The 23403-nt window shown below is 41.1% G+C and overlaps 1 protein-coding gene across 1 annotated transcript in view; it reads right to left on the bottom strand.

Annotated features, from left to right (window-relative positions):
* CPED1 (cadherin like and PC-esterase domain containing 1) overlaps positions 1-23403 on the bottom strand; it is a 304150-nt gene that overhangs the window by 212223 nt on the left and 68524 nt on the right. Inside the window, exon 4 of the mRNA XM_061165684.1 lies at positions 22193-22268. Coding sequence (XP_061021667.1) covers positions 22193-22268 — 76 coding nt within the window. The remainder of the gene's footprint in view (positions 1-22192; positions 22269-23403) is intronic.

Below are 23403 nucleotides of genomic sequence, written 5' to 3'. Positions count from 1 at the left end.
AAACTTGCCCAAGAACAGCGGGTTATTAAGAGGCCAAGAAGGGATTCACACACATGCAGCCGGATTTAGTCTGCTCTTGCCACTCCCCAGCAGAAGACGCACAATCAGGTCAAAGCAATTACTTCCTCTGAAAACCATTTTCGAGAACCATTAATCCCACAGAAATAATACATCATCCACAAAACATAATTTGGTTCTACTTACATTTACTAATTTCACATCCCCAGAATGGTGCTTTATAAACCCTTCTGGCAGCACAACCAGTGAATTCTGAAAGCCCTCCCTTGAAGGTCAGAAGAGTAGCCTTAAAGAGCCAGGACAATTAATACTTGGTCCTTCCACATGGCCCGAGGTGGTCACTATCATTCCAGAGGCCCAGACCTCTGGTTGGTGGTACACCCACATCTGAGTTGCCCCGAACCCCAGACCTATGGCTGCGGTGTGATGTTTGCCACGGTAAAATTTCTAATTTGCCTAAAAATGGCTGTGGATGGTTTGAGGAGCTGACCCTGAGTGGGCGCATCAGATAAAAGGTAACAGAAGAAAGGTAAAGAGGACCCTCAGAGGATGATATGGTTGGATGGCATCACCGACTCAACAGACATGAATGTGAGGAAACTCCGGGAGACAGTGAAAGAGGGCAGCCTGGCGTGCTGCAGTCCATGGGGTCGCCAAGAGTCGGACACGACTTAGTGACTGAACAACAAAGAAGACCCTCAAGAGAGAAAGTGCCAGTGAGTGATGAGAACCTGAGCTTTTGACTCTCCCAGGGCTCTCAATTCCCACCTGTTACTGAGTTCCTAATTAAAAGGCTAAAACAAACAAACAAAAAAGACTAAAAGAAAAACAAAACAAAACAATTTCCCACCTGCAGCAAATTCACTTAACATCTCCTTATATGTAAATATTATGGTAAATAAGAAATTACAAGAATGACTTTAGTGGATCAAATAATAATAATAAAGTGCTAAACAAGTTCTCTTTTCACTAGACCCAGGTATTAGGTTTTCTTAAATAGTTCCTTTCTTATTTTCTTGCATTATAAGAGATAGGCTTAAAATATAGTATCACAGCTCAAGCTTATTACAAAAGGTAGTGCATGGTAAGATATGGATCTTTGCCCTTCCAACTGTGTATGTAGCTCAGAATTCTTGGAGTTTCCATTCCTTTATCTAAAGAAGATATGTCAGTATTTGCCCCACAGATACTTACAGAGGGTTAAAAGAGTAAGCAGATAACATGCTTGACAGGGCAACTGACACAGGATACATAAAGAATTAGTGTTACTACATGTTATTATTTGAAGGTAATTTATCTATAATATAACCTTGTGGCATAAATCATGAAGACCCAGTGTATTTATAAAACAAACACAAAACTAATACTAATCCTGTTTGATCTGTACTCAACCTCTAACTTTAGATAATACTTAAGCATAAATAGGCTTTCTTTTCATCAGAATGTCTCTAAAAAGAACAATATATATTGCTGTGACAGTTTTATGTCAATCTGAAAAGCTGAACATCTCATTCAATTTTCCTCTCCAAATCGATTCATGGATATCTTGAGTAATACAGAAATAATGCCTTATGTATTACTTTTATAGATTTACAGCACATATTTGTCTATAAAGCATTTTCATGACAACTCTGTGAAGAAAGAATGGTCAGTAAAATTGTTCCTCTCTTACAAGTCCAAAAATGAGGCACAAATGGGCTACATATTTTTTCCCAGGGTCACATTACTATAGGTCATAACTGGGTGCATTTCTTCTCATATGAAGACCACAGGATTCCTGATTTGAAGGCTGAAGGTTAGAATTCTTCTGATCTCTTACGCTAAGATTCTTACCAGTATTTATGAGCATCTCACGAAGATTCAGAAATGGATGAGGCAAGACAGTCCTTCAAAAGACCCTCTCAGCTAATGTGGCTAAATTACCTACTTTTGTCTATTTAGGGGTAAGCTGACCCTTCCGTAAGCGACACATTTTCTTCTGAAATGACCATCAACACCAGGATTGTACTGCTGCTGTGATTCCCTGCATACTAAGTCGCTTCAGCTGTGTCTGACTCCTTGCCACCCTGTGGACTGTAGTCCGCCAGGTTCCCCTGTCCATGGGATTCTCCAGGCAAGAATATTGGAGTGGGTTGCCATGCCCTTCTCCAGGTGATCTTCCTGACCCGGGGATGGAACCTACATCTCTTGGGTCTCCTGGATTGGCAGGCGGGTTCTTCACCACTAGCACCACCTTATGACTCTATGGTATCATCTATTAAAATGCCTCAGAAGAAAAGAGAAAGTTCCATATTTTATCGTTAGATGGTGCTAACAGAAGTTTAAAAAAAATAGTCCCCAAAGTGTGAAGCAGTGAATCACAGGATTTGAATGGGGTTTACCATAAAATAAGAGTCTGTGCATCTCTCCCAGACAGAGGCACACCCAACCTATCATCAAAGAGTAAAGCATATTCCCAAATGACCCATTCATTCAGTTAATTATACTTCTGCCAAGATATGTATCTTTGCTAATCACAACTTCAACTACAAATGAAGGATTCTAAGATTCTATTTAGGGAAATAAATGTACTTCACTTTGTTTATAGCTTGCAGCAACTCTTATTTTGGATTTTTATCAATATATATTTCAATGGGGTCTGTCAGACTGGAAGACATTAAATGCCCATTAAAATGTATCAGTCCTAATACACTGTATTATTAATTATTATGATTACAATAAGAAGTTCAATAGACTAGCCATTAGAGCATCATCCTCCCATGAATAATGTGTTATATAACATACACTTTATGAAGCTGTGTGCCTTAAAGCTAATGTATCACTTTAGTGGGTTTTCATTTCCTAATGATGATATTTTACAAGTCAAAAATCAGTTCCCTGTTCCGAAGTTCCATGAAAATGAGCCAGCCATGAGTACTGCAAATCTACTAACATTGTTTTCCTTTCATAACATTTGCAATTTTGTTGTTGTTCAATATCTACCTCTCCCACCAGAAGAAGACTAGGTAAGAGATTCAACATACTCTATCCTCCAACACCAAAATCTGTGTGTGTGTGTGTGTGTGTGTGTGTGTGTGTGTGTGTGTGTGTATCTGTCTCTGTATATATACCCAGGAACAAATGAATCAAAATTATAGAACAGTTCTCTTTTACTTATTTAGTGATTTGTTTAATCACAAAGCAAGGCAAGTGTATAAGTTTCAGGATTTCACCACTTGAGCAGCTAAATCCTAGAACTTGATTTCACTCTTCACTCTTCTTAATCTAGCTCTTGTAACCTCCAAATAGTGTAACCCCTGATGGCTTAAAATAAAGGGTTTTGCCATTCCCATAAGAAGTTTTTTCCATCTATTTTGAAGCAAGTTATGTTTTGGGGCCTGCTGCAGTCCATGGGGTTGCAAAGAGTTGGTCATGACTGAGTGACTGAACTGACTGACTGAAGTTTTGTGGGGAGGTTTCTCATCAGGATTTCAGATTCACTGCTATCATTTCTGTTACAAATGAAGAAGGAAACAGACAGAAGAGGCTCCATCTTGAAAGCAGGACTCCATCTTGGGCTGAACTGTGGACTTTGAGCTAGATGCCCAGTATCTATGGAAACGACATACCAACTGGAAAACCAGGCTCCCTGGATGGAAGAGCCCCAGGGCTCGTACCTAGACTCTCTGTTGCCTAAAAGAATACCCTAATTATCTGTGTAACAGAATAGAATCATAAATTCTATTATGCTTATTGGGGTATGACCACAGGCCTATTGATAATTGTCCACTGTTAACTACCTAGACTTAGGGCATATGAATCATGGTTAACTTTGGTTGTATCTTTCTTTTCCTTTGTTCAGACTAGTTTCAGGGAATTTGGGGAGGTGGGTTTGGGCACATACACTTAGGATATATAAGGTTTTCAGAAAACCTGGTCAGGGTCCTTGGCTAAGAGGAGACTCTGCCTTGGGCCCGCCGGTGTAATAAACTGCACTCCTCTATCTGCATTGTCCTTCTGAGTGAGTTTGTTTCCCAGAATGCGTGGCTACAACATTTGGTGCATTGGCCGGGAAACTCCTCACTTTGAGGAGACAAGTCCCATTTGGGACTACTCCGAGGCCTTGTGGCTTGAATCTTCTAGAAGGGGGAGGGTGCCTCGCCCTTCTGGAAGGATTCTGCTTCTCAACACCCGGACCTTTCATGTTAGCAGGTAGTGGACGGCAGCAGGGCAACTGAGCGCTCAGGTGAGGAGGAACCCACCCGGTAGGGTGGAAGAGGGGGGCCTGATCACCCCCCTGGGAGGGATTAGAAAGGGCACAGACCCACAGGAGCCTGGAATAGGCAGGTGGCAACAATTGCTAGGTACACAGGTTGGTGAGCGTGTTAGGGCTTAGGAAGGAAATTTGTGAAGGTCATTTAGGAGTTGGTGTCCACGCCATCTTGGGGAAAATTATTACCAAGCAATTGCCAGGGGATTGTTAGGAGAAGAAACTTAGTTTTTGTGTGCTCGTATTCTGCTATGAAATTCTTGACCCCCTCGGAATTGTCAGGCTAGAAGGAGGGGGATACATAAGTGAGTACGAATTGGCTTTTCCGGAGACGGCCTGGGATGTGGGATATTTAACCCATCTGTATTTTCATCCACACCTGGTCAAGCCCACCAAGGCAGAATGGACTTTAAAAGTTAAGGGAGAAACAGCCTTGGACCACGTCGTGTTCTGGTTCGGCTGTGCTGACTGGCACGTGAAGACACGCCGATCCCCCTTCTCCTTCTAGGATCTGGCAGGTAAGGCTCCTCTCACCCCAATTAGGCAGGAGGCATGGAGAAGGAAATGGCAACCCACTCCAGTATTCTTGCCTGGAAAATGCCATGGATGGAGGAGCCTGGTGGGCTACAGTCCACGGGGGTCGCAAAGAGTCGGATAGGACTGAGCGACTTCACTTTCACTTTCACTTTCAACCCTCAGCTGAGAAGACTTTCAGCTCTTGTATTGATTGTTTTCTTGAGTTCTCAAAGACCTGTGACCATATTTTTTTTTTCAAGTTGCCTGTTTTCTAATTGCATCACTTTACACACTGTTGTCTAATAATATGTGGTATTTAGAATGCCTTCTTAATTATTTTGAGCAGCCAGTGCCTGTATTTTCTTAGCACCTCCTTGGTTTTCTTACATGAACTCATCTGACAGGGAAATGCAGCTTTTTTGTTTGCCCTCTCTGCATACTGGACCGTCTGAGTCAGTGTTCTAACTCATCCCTGATGGTCTCTGAGCTACTGTTCTACCAGACTCAGTAATTATGTGCTTCAGGAATTTTTCGGTAGAATTGGTCCTATTAGGAGACTCTTGGTGTCACCTTTGTTATCTTAAAAGCTGGTCCCTTCACTGAGGCTCTTAATTTTTTGAAAACTTGATGCTATTTCAGCTGAAAAAAAATTGGCAAGGCTATTTAAAAAATTGAGGGAAGCCATTTAAGAAATTGAAAAGTAATCGCAAACAACATTGGGTAGTTGTGACTTTCAGCTCTGTATCAGTTGAATTTTTGTGCTCTTTTCCCTGTGAACATGGTGGTTCTATTTTTCTCCAATAAAACTTTTTATTTAACAAAAAAAAAAAAAAAAAAGGAAGGAGGCAGAATGGCAATTTAAGTGTCACTGAGTGGAAATATCAGAAGTACGTAGGGTACTGAGAACTTCGTAGACAGAAGGAAAAGGAAAAGTAGAAGAAGGTCCGAGAAGGTTAGCAAGATGGGGGGAAGTGAATCTAAGGCAACTGTATTGGAGTGCATGATTAAAAATTTAAAGAAGGGATTTGGAGGAGACTGTGGGGTGAAGATAAAGCCTAACTGCCTCCACAAACTCTGTGAGGTCGAATGGACCCCTATGGGAGCAGGATGGCCACCAGAGAACACCATGAACTTAAAAATAGTGGAAGCAGTCTATACAGTAGTCACAGGAGAGCCAGGACACCTGGATCAATATCCATACATTGACTCATGGCTAGGGTTATTCAAGACCCTCCTACTTGGACAAAGTTCTGTATCCAGAAGGGAAAGGGAAAAATATTAATGACACAAAAATTGACTGATGATAAAAAAGGAAATTCTACAGGATTTGGATGGAGATGACCTGACCCCTCCCCCATACTGGATAATGATGCGCCTGCCTCCCAGTGCTCCCCCAGGACCAGGGGCTGCCTTAATGCCCGATCCAGGGCCAGGTGAAGTTCCTGCAGCAGCCACTGCTCTTCTGCCAGCTCTCCCGGAGTTCGTAGAGCCGCCGTTTCAGCAGGCTCCAATCCCAGCAATGGAGACCTCTGGTCAACGCCCCCAGAATTCCACCTCAGCTGGACCTCCTAGATTGTATCCACCTCTCCTGGTGAGTACTGGTGGGAAGGGGGAAGAAAACACAGCAATTAGACAGAGGCTGCGCTCCGCCAAGGAAGAGGGGGAAAGAACCCCACTACAGATGCCCCTCCGAGAGCTATAGCAGCCTCCAGGTCAGGACGCATGGGGCACCACCATCAGCCCCCTGTAACCTGTTATTACCAGCCATTTTCCTTTATGGATACATTAAACTGGCAGAGACACGCTCCACCGTACTCAGGGGAGCCAAAGGCCATGATGAGGCTAATGGAGACTATTTTTCGAACCCACCACCCTACACGGGATGACACAATCCAACTACTAGTCTCCCTTCTCAGCGCTGAGGAAAGACACAGGATCCTAACTGAGGCCAGAAAATGGTTAAGAGAAATGGCACCTGGGGGCACTGCAAACCCGCAGTGGTGGGAGAACCAGCCACCCCCGATGAGGGGCCCAACTGGGGCTGTAACAGAGCGGAAGGGCGGGGCCACCTGGAGAGATATCAGGAGCTTATTTCACAAGGTCTCAAGAGGGGGCCCGAAAAGCTATGAGAATCGCAAAACCCTCCGAAGTGATTCAAAGGGAAAGCGAATCATCCTCTTGAGTTCTGCGAAAGACTGTGCGAGGCCTATAGACTTTATACACCAATAGACCCAGCCAGAGGCTGCTGGGTCTCAGATGGTGATAAATGCAGCCTTTGTGTCTCTAGCCTACCCTGAAAATGTCAGATGGGGGGACACCAAATGACTCATGAATTTTTATACATCCCTGAATGCCCAGTACCTTTATTAGGCAGAGACTTGCTGTCTAAATTGGGGGCACAAGTGACCTTTCCCCCTGTGAAAGACCCACTGCTCGAGTGGGCTCAAACACCTATTTACTCTTCCTCTCAGTAACCCTTCAAGATGAATGGAGGTTGCACAATCTCCCGGCAAGGAAACTGGATGGGCTAAACAGTCAAGAGGGAGAGTTAACTCAACAATTCCCTGAGGTCTGGGTGGAAGACACCCCACCCAGGCTTGCAAAATAAGTCCCACTGGTAATAGAACTCAAACCCGGTACAATTATGTCAGCAACCACCTTGGGCCTGCCAGACCTTGCTAAGCCGTTTACTCTTTATGTGACCGAAAAGGACAAAGGTGGCTACGGGAGTGTTGTCCCAGATTACGGGGACATGGGACAGACCAGTGACTTATCTCAAATCAGCTGGACAATGTTGCCACTGGGTGGCTGGGATGCTTACAGGCAGTTGCTGCAGTTGTCTTACTGGTCCGGGAGGCAACCAAGCTGACTTTGGGCCAAGATTTGTTCGTAAAAGTCCCGCGTGAGGTCAACACTCTCCTGCGAGGGGACCCCCATAAATGGCTGTCAACATCCCGGATTACTCAATACCAGGGACTGTTACGTGAGAACCCCCATTTACTACTGAGCCTTCTCAGGCCCTGAATCTGGCCACTGTCTTTCTTGTGGGACAAGGTGGGCCCTCACATGATTGCAAGGAAATATGCCAGCAGACCTGACTTGAGAGACCAGCCAACCCCGGACCCAGATTTGGTCCTGAACACCAATGGCACCAGCCTGGTGAAACAAGGACAATGACTGTCGGGATATGCAGTAGTCGTGGAAGAAACCATCGTTGAGGCTAGCTCTCTGCCATCACACTGGTCCGCTCAACGGGCCGAACTATATGCTCTAATCCAGGCCCTCCAGCTGTCAAAAGGTAAGAAGACAAACATTTACACAGACTCCAGGTATGCTTTTGCCACACTACAGGGCTCTATATAAGGAGAGAGGCCTTTGACAGCCTGTGAAAAAGATATTAAAAATAAGGAAGAACTTAAGACCCTATTAGATGCTGCCTGGGAACCAGAAAGGGTTGCAGTCATACACTGCTGAGGACATCAAAAAGAGGATATCCCCCAGGCTCAGGAAACAGACTGGCAGATAAGACAGCTAGACAAGCAGCCGAGGCCTTGGGGGTGACAAGTGAAGCCCCTATTAAAGCTCTCATATTGGCGGAGCTACCTGAGCTAACGCTGGACTCTCCAAAATACACTGAAGCCCAAAACCAACTAGCCGAAGCAGAGGGGGTCATCAAGACTGAAAAGGGATGGTGGGAATTGCCAAGTGGCAAATTATTGGTACCAGAGGAGCTGGCATCCACTCTGGTAAGCCAAACACACCAAGCGACCCATCTAGGCCATCATAAACTGGAAGAGCTAATTTGAAAATATTTCTTGGTTCCCTGCCTCTCTTCCCTAGGCAGGACAAAATCTCAGAACTGCACTGCCTACTCACAGGTCAAAGCTGCCTCTTGGCACAGACAGAAACCTCCAGGGATTCAGCTGAAAGGCTGCCCTTTGAACACCTGGAAGTGGACTTCATTGAAATGAAACCTCACCGACACTACCATTACCTGCTGGTCATAGTATGTATGTTCTCGGGATGGGTAGAAGCTTTTCCTACCTGGACTGAAAGAACATCAAAAGTAGCCTCATGCCTACTTAGGGAGATAGTTCCCAGATTTGGATTTCCTACCAGCATTGGATAGGACAATGGCCCGGCTTTTGCAGCTGATTTAGTATAACAAGTAAGCAAAACTTTAAGCATCAAGTGGAAATTACATACAGCATATAGGCCCTAGAGTTCTGGGATGGTGGAAGGAACCAACTGGACACTTCAAGAGACGCTCTCCAAGTGGATCTTAGAGACTGACTGTTCCTGGGCGGGCCTGTTTCTGACGGCTCTGCTCAGACTCAGGATGACCCCACGGTCCCATGGCTCTTCTCCATACAAAATTGTGTATGGGAGGCCCCCTCCCATAATACAACAGGTGTCAACAAATCTGCCTCAGGTAAGGGGAGATGAGATTTCACAGCAGATGGAACTGGGTAAGGTAATAAATCAGGTGACTAGGTTAGTACAAGAAAGGGTGCCATTCCCCCTTGGGGAACAGGTTCACGAATGTGAGCCCGGGGATGAGGTGTGGTCAAGCACTGGACACACGACTCCTTGGCCCCACAATGGAAGGGCCCGTAGACTGTTGTTCTAACCAGCCCGACTGCAGAGAGACTTGCAGGTGTCACCCCCGGATCCACCACAGGAGGGTGGGGAGAGCACACCGCGCAGACCTGGAGGACGCCGAGAGGACTGCACAGAGGGACCCCACTGATCCCCGTGAAACCAAGATCATCTCAAAGAAGAAAAAGAGATGAGGCTCTACAATCAACTGCTGCTACAAGGACTTGCTGCTTTCATCCTGAGACTAACCATAGTCTCAGTACAAAGAGGGACCTGTGCTATAATTAAAGTTGAAAGATGAACATTGTGTATATATTCCTTATTTATCTGGCTATACATCAGCCACCCTAGATGACGTGAAAGGTCAGGTAAAAGTTACGTCTGATGATAATCTTCCTTTTTGGACTTCAGTCCTATCTTGGGTGAAGGGTGATTGGTGGAAGACTATATTTACCATTGTTATAGTTGCCTTGATAGGTCTGCTTTGTGGACCCTTTATTTTACAATGTATTATGAACTTTGTAACCCAAAGGTTGATGGCGTTCTCCCAAACTGGAGGTCGGAGAGTCAGGGTGCAATATATCCCTATGAATGATGCTCATACTATGAGTTAAGAGCATCAAGAGGGAGGAACGAAGGAGGAAACAGACAGAAGAGGCTCCATCTTGAAAGCAGGACTCCATCTTGGGCCGGACTGTGGGCTTGGAGCTCTATGCCCAGTATCTGTGGAAACGACATACCAACTGGAAAACCAGGCCCCCTGGAAGGAAGAGCCCCAGGGCTCGTACCTAGACTCTCTGTTGCCTAAAAGAATACCCTAATTATCTGTGTAACCGAATAGAATCATACATCCTATTATGCTTATTGGGTATGACCACAGGCCTATTGATAATTGTCCACTGTTAACTTCCTAGGCCTAAGGCATATGAATCATGGTTCAGACAGAAACCTCCAGGGATTCTGTATCTTTCTTTTCCTTTGTTCAGACTAGTTTCAGGGAATTTGGGGAGGTGGGTTTGGGCACATACACTTAGGATATATAAGGTTTTCAGAAAACCTGGTCAGGGTCCCTGGCTAAGAGGAGACTCTGCCTTAGGCCTGCCGGTGTAATAAACTGCACTCCGCTATCTGCATTGTCCTTCTGAGTGAGTTTGTTTCCCAGAACGCGTGGCTACAACTCAAACACAGTGGATCAGGAAGAAGTGACATGGGGAATAATATTACACTCACTGCTTGGGTGATGTGTTTGCTGAGGAAAAAGCAAACAAACATGGTAGAGTTTATTTTAGAGGACAATATACTGAGTCATGGAACGTGTCTACACATAGCGAGAAATAAACTATTGATTAATAGTTGCAGGCTGGGCAAACAGGATAAACAAATCCCTGAAGTACAAGCAGAGCTTACTGAGTTTTTATTATGTAATGCAAAGGAACCCAGTTTTGTTGTTTAAAGCTGTTCATGCTTTAACAAGTTATTCAGGTGCAATGCTACTCTCCTATGTTTAGCATAGAAATAAGTAAACGGGGACTTGCTGGAAAGATCTGAATGACAAAAGTGAGGATCTCTCTTATCACCTCTTCTTTTATGATCTGTAGAAATCAGACTTAATCATCAGAATCATACACATTGTTGAAAGGCTTGCCCCTCATGTGTCCTGTGTCTGGCACAAGATAACAAACTCTCCAAGTGAAATAAATCAATATACCTTCATGATGGCAGGAGGTGCACAAGTCAGGCACCAGCAAGGTAAACTTCACCAAGTCAGTTCAGGTTTAAAAGGTCAGGGCCATTGAACCAAAGAGCAGAGGGATTAACCAGCTCCCTCAGCTCATTGGTCTCCGGCACAGTCTCAGCGATATCAAGGACCTGCCAAACGTTTACTGGAAAATGGACATGTTGTCCCTTTCACACTGGTCTGATGCCAAAAGCACAAAGTATAACTCCATGCACAACACCAGAGCAAGAAGCACTTTGGGTCAGTGAGTTTGGTCTAGCTTCTTTCAAAGAAAAAGTGAGTCCCCCAAAGCTCAATACACTGACTCTCACACCCTAGTGCTACCAGCCTCCACTGACCCTCTCTTCTGTCTTGCCCGTGGCCAGGTGTGAAGCACTTCACAGTATGTATCCCAGATACATCGACAAGCCTGCGTCTTAGTTTATGAGATATGCCAAATGGAAGAAAGATTTATGTAGTTTACAACTAACAGGCTATAATAAGCAGCAAATATTTTTTCCCATTTTCAAGGAAATGAAGCAAGGCAATGCTATCGCTTTCTCAAAATCTCCATTTGATTCTGTCTGTGATTAGTTCATTTAGAGATTTATGGCTCACAGGCAGAATGATAAATTTTATCAATAGGTCAGACTCAGGAAATGATCACTTCATTCACACGATTCAACAGTTTCCATGAAATTCTGGCTGGTCTGCAATGGAGTCTAAAATTCTTATCCATAGAATTATTATTTGGGGTTGAAGTATATACAATTTTTTTAAGGTATACTTGAAAGAGAAAAGTAGAGCTGAATTAACTAATTTCTCATATTAGCTAGTTCTGGACAGCAGAGTAAGGTCTGAGAACTAGGGTTCAAAGCAGAAAGTAAGAAAGAGAAGGCAACATGGATATTCTCTTACTTTAAAATGAATCAGGTTTCCCTGGTGGCTCAGTGGTAAAGAAACCACCTGTCAATGCAGGAGACATGGGTTTGATCCCTGATCCAGGAGGATCCCACAGGCTGCGGAGCAACTAAGTCACCACAACTATTGAGCCCGTGCTCTAGAGTCTGGCAACCGCACTACTGAGCCCATGCAACTACTGAAGCCCAACTGCCCTAGAGCCTGTTGTCTGCAACAAGAGCGGCCACCATAATGAGAAGTCCGTGTACTGCAACTAGAGAGCAGCCCTCGCTCACCACAACTAGAGAAAAGACGGCACAGCAACGAAGACCCAAAACAGCCAAAAATAAGCAAATAAATAAAATTATAAAGTGAATCATTTAGGCAGACTGAGATGTCTGCCTGATGAATTCCATCTGCGCTGTATACTTCAGTTGTGTTCAGCTCTTTGTGAACCTGTAGACTGTAGCCCGCCAGGCTCCTCTGTCCATCAGATTCTCCAGTCTAGAATACGGGAGTGAGTCTCCACTTTCTTTTCCAGGAGATCTTCTGAACCCAGGGATCAAATCTGCATCTCTTACGTCTGCACTAGCAGGTGGGTTCCTTACCACTAGTACTATGGGCTTTATCATAACCACTCAATAAATATTTATCAAAAACTGATAATTGACATTCATTGTTTTTGTCTGTCCAATACCTTTCTTCCTTTGGGGATCTGTTCTCCTCTCCCCAGATGGATCTTGTGAACTACCAATCACAAGTCCTTCCTCTTCCTATCCTTGGCTATTACAGGCTGAAATGTATCCCCTGCAAATTCATGTTAAAGCCCTAGCTCTCAATATCTCAGAATGTGACTGTGTTTGGAGAAAAAAAAATCTTTAAAGGGATGATAAAATTAGATGAGGTCATTAGGGTAAAAGCAGGAAAAGTGAAAGTGAAAGTTGCTCAGTCGTGTCTGACTCTTTATGACCCCATGGACTATACAGTCCATGGACTTCTCTAGGCCAGAATACTGGAGTGGGTAGCCTTTCCCTTCTCCAGCGGATCTTCCCAACCCAGGGACTAAACCCAGGTCTCCTGCATTGCAGGCAGATTCTTTACCAACTGAGCTATCAGGGAAGCCCCAAAGCAGGTAAAAGAGAAAGTCAAAGCCTCATGTTAGGACAGTAAAGGGAGCTTGAGCAGAGAGTTAGGCTGGGAGATAATGGGAAACCAGGGAGAAATGTAAGGACCTCAGCCTGTTCAGAGCCTTGAATGCCATCCAGAGAAGTTTGGAGGAGAGAAGTGGCTAAGAAAGCAGGCTCCAGACTCATGCGGACTATGTGCAGATATCACTTGTTAGATGTGTGACACTGAAAATTTTACTTAATTTCTCTACACTTGAGTAAAATAGGAATAATAATGATGACTACCTCACAGAGACATTGTGAGTACTAAATGAATTAATTTATATGTGTATATATGTATGTATATATTTTTATAATAAAATACATTGTTAATATATATTTTACATAGATCTTGCATACATAGATAAAATATATAATAATGTAAGATATATATAACATATATTGGGGTTACTCGTCTTACTTTTATTCTTAACAATATGGTGTGAATATTTTTCTATGCCAATAGATTTATGTCTGCCATCATTTTTAATGTATTCACAGTTTCCCACTGAAAAATACGCCATGATTTGTTCATGTTTGAATTGAATAGTAGTCTAGTATATAAAAATTGTTCATGAACAGGGCAGGTAGGGAAAATTATGTAGTTTCACTAAATTTAAATTTTCTTCTTTCTTTTTGCTTATCTGTATTTTCTATTCTTTTCATAACAAGTGCACCTCACTAGCACAGTAACAGCATAAAAAAGAGAAAGAGAACAGGAATTTAAAAATGCATGTCTGATCATTTTTCAAATTTGATTTCTATTTTCCTTCTCATGGTGGCCAAAAATGTTAACAGGACACAGGAAAGAGAAGAACATTTCTATGAACTTCCATGCTTAAAAACAGAATCATGCTTGATAAATAGAATCCACCCCCACTGACCACTGTTCATGTTCTCTATCCTAAAGTTCCTTATTGAGAGCCATGGTTCCCAGCCCAAAGTCTTCAGAGGATTTTTACGGGTCAAACAGGTGGCAGGCAGTGGCCTCTGGGGACCACAAGGAGGAAAAAAAGAAAGGGCAAAGAAGAAGATAAAGAGGGAAGGGCCCTACCCTTTTTCCATCAAAGCAAAGTCATTTCTTCCTACGTTACGTAAGGTTTCTGGGATGTGTGTGTGTGTGTGTGTGTGTGTGTAGGTTTTCAATGGTTCTTTTTTAAAGACAAAGAAAAATAATCCACCTCACACCTATGCAACCAAGATCAATGCTCTCTCTTTCTGATTTAGGTTTTCTGGCTACAGCTCAGACATCTTCACTTTCTTTCACGGGATCCACAGAGCAAAAATGCTGAAGCACAATGTCAGCAAGAAGTATTGGATTTATTTCCTCTGTCCTGAATGCAGAACCATTAAGATGAAGAAAACTGCCCACAAAGCTGATCTATAAGAAGCCCTAAAACACTACTGGATAAGAGAAGAGAGACACCTTTTACCACTGTCTCTCTACTTTGTCCTTATCCTCCTCTCTAAAGAAATGGTGAACATATATTTAAAGATTTGGGGGTTGAAATGGTACAAAAATACAAGCCTATTCATAAGAAGTCTATAGCCATCTCCAGCCTGCATGCATGAGGAGAACTGACAATGTGAGAAAGTATTAAGCATATTCTTTTTGAACAGGAATAAGATGACCAGTCTCTGGGCTGCAATGATAATAACCCAGAAGTGGATACCAGTCATGTAATTTATTGGTATCTTTCTGCTTTGTGTGTGTAATATGATAACAGTGCTCTAGTTCTTTCATGGATACAAATACCTTATTACTCAAAATGGGTAATTATATCTTGGAGGAAGGAGCCAGTATTTTCCACTTCTCCTGCCTGTACTCTGCCTCATAGAGCCAACTCAATACTGAATTTGTGCAGTGAGTAAAGGGATAAATCCATCCAAGCATCGCCAAAGCCCCCTAATGATCAGCAGGGTCCCCTTCCACCACTCTAAAGAGTTACTCGCTTAGTCGTGTACGACTTTGTGATCCCATGGACTGTAGCCCATCAGGCTCCTCTGTCCAAGGAATCTTCCAGGCAAGAATACTGGAATCCCTTCTCCAGGGGATCTTTCCAACCCAGAGATGGAACCCAGGTCTCCTGCACTGCAGGCAGATTCTTTACCATCTGAGCCACCAAGGAAGCCCTTCCACCACTCTAACCCCCTCCATCAGTATCCTCTCCAGTCTTCCATTTAAAAATATTAGAGGTACTATTATATACCAGGAATTATGCCCATACACTGGAACTTGAGAACTGGGTGTCTTAGTCCTTGTAAGGAGACAAACATATACAAATACAACTAAGTCATAGTGTATGACTAGGCTATTCCGGAAGCTCTCACAAGTACACCAGAAACCAAGAGGAAAGAAAATGTATCTGTCTCAGCAAATCAGGTGGACTTTACTTGGAAGACAGTCCTGAGTAAAGAGAGCTTAGATTTTCAATATAAAATATATTTACTTCATATTTGCTTCATTTGCAAAACAATATGCTTAACTGGGAAGGAATGTGTCATTTTCTTATCACTTAACTCTTCTGAGACAAACAGCTGAATGACAGATTTAAGCTCCCGGCATCTAACTTGTTCAGCCCAACTGATGGCTTGCTAAAACCACAGGAGACATTCTTTTAGAAACCACACCCAAACCATCAGCACTTTCTGCCTGCTTTTCTTTTGAAATATTTACTGATCATGCAGGAGAGGGTCTTCTCTACTCCGCTGAATCGAACAGAGCATTAAGAACCACAATTTGCTTCCATCAGCCTTAGAATGTATGGAAATTCCTCTGATATTTTCCTATATTGTGAGTGCTAGGGCTAGTATTCAAAATTTTTTAATGTGTGTTCACAAGATTCCTAGAGGGAAATTAGGACAGAATGCCTCAGGGGGCACTAGCTACTTGTGTTGATGGTGGTGGCTGAGCTAACAATTGCAGGAGTAGTATGATTTTTTTTTCCATTTTAGCAAGTGAGGAAGACATCGAAAGAACAGAGAACTTGTGTGTTTTCTTCAGTGTTTACTGTTTGGGAGCAGAGAAGACAGATTGTAAGATTTTTCTGAATTGGTGGCTTAAGAGTTGATGTTTAAGGAAAAATATATTTAAGGAAAAATATATACACTTGTAGGGAAATACTCCAAGTGGCAAACTCAATGGTCCAGGTTTGGTAGGAAAGAAATTATGACTGAATACAGCTGAGGGACTTGGAGAAAGTAGCAGAATTAAGAGTATTAAAGGTGACATCTGAGGTTCCAGGCTCAGAGATAATGAAGGTGTGAAAAAGCCAGAAAGCCAGTGATTATCAAGTGGAGAATTAAAGTCTCAAAGATGGATATAGTTGTCTGTGATGCAAATTACTAATCAGCAAGGCTGCCCAGATGGGAGGCTGAAGATGAAAAGAAATGAAGGTCATGGATTTGATGAGATCAAAGAACTGTGATGATGAACGGGTCATTGATGTGGGCATCAAAACTGACAAGAATGATGGTAGGTCTGAAGTCTCCAGAAAGAGTCAATCCAGGTGATGATTTTCTTATTGAATATTCTGAATGATCAGGATGTTAACAGATGAGAGGAAGGAGGAGTAGCAAAGAGATACCAACAATCCCTCCCAACACCAGAGATTAAGGTTTTAGCAGAACACCCAGCTTCACTGTCCTTAGGGATTAGGAAAGAAAGCTACCATTTCATGAGGTGAATGGGAGCTGGAGTTACCAAGTGTGTAGAGAAATGCAAATATGCAAGAGGAAGGAGCTTAGAGAAGTGTGAGGACACAAATGTGGGACAAGAAGGACCATACTACCGGATGGGTCTGAATGTTAGTGGTAACTGAATTCTACAGGTCTGAGGAACATGGGGGAGCTTTATGTGTCCAACATTGCCCCTCTGTCAAGGTATATCTTGGCAATGTCACATGGTACTGCCTTGCACCTTCCTATGTTTTCAACTCCTCTTCTCTTCTTGAAGCCCAAATGACTTATATTAATGAGTCTATAAATTTAATGACAAGCCAAATATTGAAAATGTGCAGGTCATTTGGTCTTGCAAGCTTCTGAATTGTTATGAGCTTCTTATGTCACATACTAGGCTCTCATAAACACTTGGGTATGTGACTTCTGGTCTCAATTAAAAAAAAAAAATCTAGCCCTGGCTCAAGTCAGAGCATAAGAGCTAGTTACTTGGGCCTTGCTGTTTAGTCCCTAAATCTGTCTTATTTCTGAAAGAAATTGGGGGGGGGGGAAAGATCACTCTGGCTAGTGTTTATAATGAACTGGATTATTCAGAAGCAAGAAAAGAAATGGGAAGGGCATGAAAGCACGTTGACTTGGACAAGACTGGTCATGGTAGAGATGGAGGAAAGTAGATGGATTCAGTAAGTTTTGGGAGTGAACGGCTTGCTGGTAAACTGAATAGGAATTTGAATGCACTTCCAGAAATTCTACCAATTAGAAATTCATTGGGTTTGCAAACTTCTTTTATAAAAATGCAAATACATGTAAGAGGCTTATGACTGGGGTGAGGGTATAATTTAGTTTGAATTAGTTCCATCAGCTTACTTTATTCCATCACCTAGCTGAAGTCAGTCATACTAAAGAGGTGAGGGTTTTACTTGGGGGAAGAATGTTTTGCACAAAGAATATAATCGTGTGTGGGACAGAAGTGGAAAGGCAGAAGCATGAAGGCACATTCAGAGGACACACGGAGGGGTGTCAGCATTTGAAAGCATGGAGAAGAAGCAAACTCTGGTCTTCTCTGAAAGTCTGCCTGATTGCCTCATAGAGCTGTGTCCCCAATTTTCTTTAATACTGGGAACCTTATTACTCACATTCTTGTTTGAAGGAGAACATTACTGTAGAGGAAAGGAAGAAATGAAATCAATAAAAATTCTCAAACAGTATTAAGCATTGATAATTTCCATGTTGCTTTGTTTAAATTCAAGCTAGTCTACTTGATTCCCTGGCAATATTTCACTGGTATCATATGATAGAAATTTTTAGACCTAGAATTTTAAAAACAATCACCAATTCCATGTGAGATAAATAACTAATATTGGTTGATATTTTAAAATAAGTTCAATTATGTTATTAAAGGATATATTTTATATTTGGTAGTAAATATCTATATTTTTTAAAAGTCCAGGTTTGTTGACATACAACAAAAGAGGTAAACTCTGTTTATCATTTTCCTTTTCCTTTTCTTTTTTTGTATATTCACATGTTACTGAAAAGATGAGGCCAGAGATCTTAAAATGTTCAAAATGATATCTTTGAGTACAAGTTTGGGTACATTTCAAATTTCACATGAAAGCTAGTACTCAGAACTAAGATAAAACTGGAAAGAATGAGTAATAGCCAAAACTTTGGCACACTACTAACCAAGGCTTCTTGGATGGCATAAAAGAGAACAAAAACAACTGACAACTCAAATAAAACAGTTTCCCTGGTGTTTTGTTTTATACTTATATTTCAAATATAGAAAATAACTCTTTTTATAAAAAAAAAAAAAAAACTTAATAAAAAGCAATTTCCCAGGTGGTGTGCAGTGGTAAAGAATCCACCTGTCAATGTAGGAGATGCGATGCAGGAGACATGGGTTCGATCCCTGGGTTGGGAAGATTCCTTAGAGTAGGAAATGGCAACCCACTCCAGCATTCTTGTCTGGAAAATTCCATGGACAGAGGAGTCTGGAAGTCTATGATCCATGGGGTCACCAAGTCAGACACGACTGAGCACGCATGCACGCATGCACAATAAAAAGCAACAAAAGTCATTAGTAAAAAATTTGGGCCAATGAAAAATTATGAAGCATTCGTCTTCAACCACAAACACATTACATGGCAAGATAAAAATAAACCTTTGGGCTAGCCAGTAAAAATCCCATGGATTTGTGCCTTTCCATGGGAGTCACAAGTCTAATAGCAGGTACACTCCATGCAGCTGGGACACGGAACAGACTGTGTTAGTCTTACAGGCTGTCTTTAAACTCTCCCCTACATCTGGCTCAGACTCTGTCCTGCCACACCTGCAAGGTCCCATTCAGATTTATCAGGATAATCATCCCTGCCTTCGTAGCATCTGTGTCGGTACCTACTGCTCAAGATAAAGCCTGGCACAGCATGTCTGTATGGGAAAAAGGCATGGAGAAATCATGGAATCTCAGAGTTGTTAATAATTGCCAAATGTCTTATTTTTATAGATAAAAAAAAAAAAACAACTGAAGTGCAACCAGGCTTCAAATCTTGCCCCAAATTATACATTGATTAAACTTCAGAACTTAAACCTGTCAGGTATTCTTTTCTGAAATCGTTATGAGATACTTCTTCATGTATTTTTCACTTTTTTGCATCATTTGCAAACAGAGGCACTAAGAATCTGTTCTGAACTATCTTTTCAAAGATATTTATGCAGCAGATAGCCTTGAAAGATACAGATGGTGTCTCTCTCCAGAGCAAAGAGAAGATTTTGCCCAGTATAACAAAAATAATGGGTCTTTCTGGGGCAAAGGGCAGGCACACTCACGGACCTTATGACCATTCAAACTCTCTAAGCTAGGAGCTCTGCTCTTGAAATGCAAACCACTTGGTACACAAGCGTCACCACCTAGACCTCTTCACTTGCCCTGTGGGAGCTGAACCACTGCAAATGCTGATAATGTGTCTGCCTCTCTTGCTATAAATAATAAAGTCATTTGTCTCTGACCCAGGAGTCTCCTGTCTTCTGCCAGCCCCCATAAAACTGGCAGGCAGACTTGTGAACTTGGAAGAAGGCGAATTCTAACTCTTCGCAGGTTCGGCAGAAACTTAAAATTGTAGTGATAATCAATCACATAAAGAGAAAAAATATTGAAAGGTCTGTTGTTGGACTTTTCACATCTAGGATGACCCAGTTACCACTTTGGAGCACTATGTGTTAGTATATTAATAGTATGTATATAAATATGTATTAGTTGTCAAATGAAATTACATACACATAATTCTATGGGCTGTATAGTCCATGGGGTCACAAAGAGTTGGACACGACTGAGCAACTTTCACTTTCACTTTCATAGACATACCTGTATACTTTATTTTTTTAAATTAAATCTGTGAAATGGGTCTCACTATCCTCACTTTATAGCTTAAAGAAAAAAAAAAATCCAACAACAACTCAAATTTAACTCACACACCTTATAGGTGGCAGAGGTAAAAATCTCTGGTTTCAAAATCTGTTTTGTCTGTCTCAAAATGGCATAGATCACTTTGGTTTTAAATAAAATGACTAAAGTACATAGTATTATGTTTAGTTTTACCATCTTTTTAATAGTACCTACTTTAAAAAATATTTTTAGAAAAAAAATATTTTTAGGTACAGGCATGATGCTATCTGATCTGTATCCAATATTAAATATTCAGTATTCACAACAAATAATGTGTTTTTTAACCTTATTAATATTGATGTTATATTGTATACTGTATATTGATAGTCATTGTCTCCAACATAAGCTATTGTTTATAAAGCTTATACCAAAAAACAGTGCTGTAGACCTATTCCTTTAAAGCTACACATCTAAGAAAATTATCTTCAGCTATAAAAAGATAACATTACAGGAGAAATAATTCCATTAAAAAGGTTGTATATTCCATGAAATTACCTTGTTAGTCACAGAGATACATAGAAAATTACAAACTAGACAGAGTGAGGAAAGGAAGACATATGTCTAGAACTTATTGATGATCTTGAGAATAAGAAATGTTTAAAGCAAAGTAGACTAAATTTTTTTTTAATCTTGCAGAAGCAAAATGTAAACTTAGGTAAGAGTTGTTTGGGGAATTTTTTTGAAACTGGTAATTCATATCTGGCTACAAACAGGCTTTCATTAACATGCTTCTATTCTGCTAACTCCAGTGCTTATTAGTCATTTTGAAATGCAAACAGCAACAAAGAAAAACATACTTTAAAAGTATGTAGGTTCTGTCCAAAATGTAAACAAATGTTTTAAAAACTGACTTAATTAAAGGATTTCTATTTACATATTAATAATGTACTGATGGGAATAATCAGTTTACTTGCATCTCACAAAAATATTTTTTTTATAAAATAATACCCACTAAAGTTTACATAAACAAAACAAAGAGATCATGGAGTCAGTTACAAGTGTCAAATAAAATGATACCTGCATAACCAAGTTTACATATAGATTATTTATTTTAAACAAGTACCTTAAATTGAAAGTTTAATTGCTAATTTGTGACTATTTTAATCTTTGGTAAATGACAATAGAAGACAGTAGTCTTTATAGTGGGACATATCAATGTGGTTCATGCTTGCTGTAGAAGCAGAAACCCCATGGAAAAGCTGATGGGTTAAGATACCAGTTTTCTGATTCAACTCAGACACAAATTAATTTTTAAAACATAAATAAAACTATGTGGATTTAAATTTTAATGACATAGTGTAATACTTTCAAGTGACAAACATTAAGTGTGTTTTAAATGAGAAATCTGAGGAACTCTTTCATTGATGAGTTTTCAAGTCAGCTACAACTACATCAGTGAAGACTCATATGCAATCTGATGTTTTCTTTCCACTCTGGGACTCTGTGAGGAGGCGAGATGGTAATTTTTGTCCCAAATTTCTAAAGTTGTCGAGACAAATTGAGAGACCTCCAGGAAGCAGAAAGAAATTTGTTAAGATTGGAATCACTTAAAGAAATGTATTTTTTAAAAATCTCAAGTTTTATATAATTAAGAAGCACTATAATAATTGCTTTTAAAATGAAGCAACAATCATTTTGAAGACAAATACACAGGAAGAAAAAGAACATTCATCTAGAAATTTAGAAGGCAAAACTAAGAGAAAGAATTTCAACATTTTGTGTTATTCCTTATTATCAAGTTCTTTCTCTTTGGCAAAACCTTGTGAATTCCAGAAGATTTGTGAAGGTGGAATTGATGAACAAAGGAGCTTAGTATGCTGATCTGAGGGCTCCTTGGTTGGTGTCTGCTGAGGAAGCCTATATATTGCACAGATTTATGCATAAGGAAACAAATGAAAGATTACCTGGAAATCTTTTAATGAGTTGACATAATCCTTCCTTTCTGCAAAGCTGATGCTGTATTTCTGGTAATATGTTTACCTGAAAGGAAAGGGAAAAGTTTTAATGAGTTAAGCATTCATAAACACTAAAGCAAGGAAAACACAAACAGCCCACAGGGTACATGTATGAAGTATTGCCTACACGGTTCACTCCCTATCTTCAAATCTCTGTAAGTCAACATTCAAATGCAAAATAATAGAGTGGTTTATTTGCTAATAAAAGATAAAAACTGCCCTTGGGAATTTTCAAAATATTTGGGAACATTTTTTAAAACAGACACACTTCAAAGTCATGATATTGAATCACAGACATCTAGTGCTAATGCTTAACCTGTTAGCATTTATCGTTTTCACTCATGCCAAGTTGCTTAGTCGTGTCCGACTCTTTGCAACCCCATGGACTGTAGCCCACCAGGCTCCTCTGTCCAAGGGATTCTCCAGACAAGAATACTGGAGTGGGTTGCTATGCCCTCCTACAGGGGAATCTTCCCACCCAGGGATCAGACCCACATCTCTTATGTCTCCTGCATTAGTAGATGGGTTGCTTACTACTAGCACTACCTAGGAAGACCTTTTCATTTCATGCTACGTCTGTGCTCAGTTGTGTCCTACTCTTTGCGACCCCATGAACTGGTGGCTTCTCGTCCATGGGATTTTACAGGCAAGAATACTGGGACTGATTGCCATTTTCTTTTCCAGGGGGTCTTCCTCACCCAGGGATGGAACCCATGTCTCCTGCACTGCCGGCAAATTCTTTACCATTGCACCACTTTTCACATCATACTGAAAGGTATTTATTGCTTCAAGTATAAAATCCAGTCACTACAAAACTCTATTTTAACAAAAACTTGCTCTTGGGAAGCTTTATAAATGTAGTCATAAATCCAAACACATATTTTAATTTATAAAGAAAAAATACAAACAATTCTTCTCTTTGGAATTTACAGATTAACTAGCTATTCTCAACTGAATCCCCCAAAGAACACCAAATATGGTAACACCTCATTAAAACCAACAGAAAGATTCAGCATAAATTAGCTTGAAAATCAGGTTCATTTTTGACCAACTATTGATTACTTTCAAATTAATTCAGCCCATCCTAAGAGTGTACTGTATTAAGAGTTTCTTTCAGACCTGCTGACCTGACTGGATAAAAAGAATTCAGTTGCAGCTGG

The sequence above is a fragment of the Dama dama genome, chromosome 18 (genome assembly GCF_033118175.1).
Source record: "Dama dama isolate Ldn47 chromosome 18, ASM3311817v1, whole genome shotgun sequence".
Taxonomy (NCBI): domain Eukaryota; kingdom Metazoa; phylum Chordata; class Mammalia; order Artiodactyla; family Cervidae; genus Dama; species Dama dama.
The sequence above is the reverse complement of the archived record's forward strand: the minus strand, read 5'-3'. Positions and strand labels throughout refer to the sequence as shown.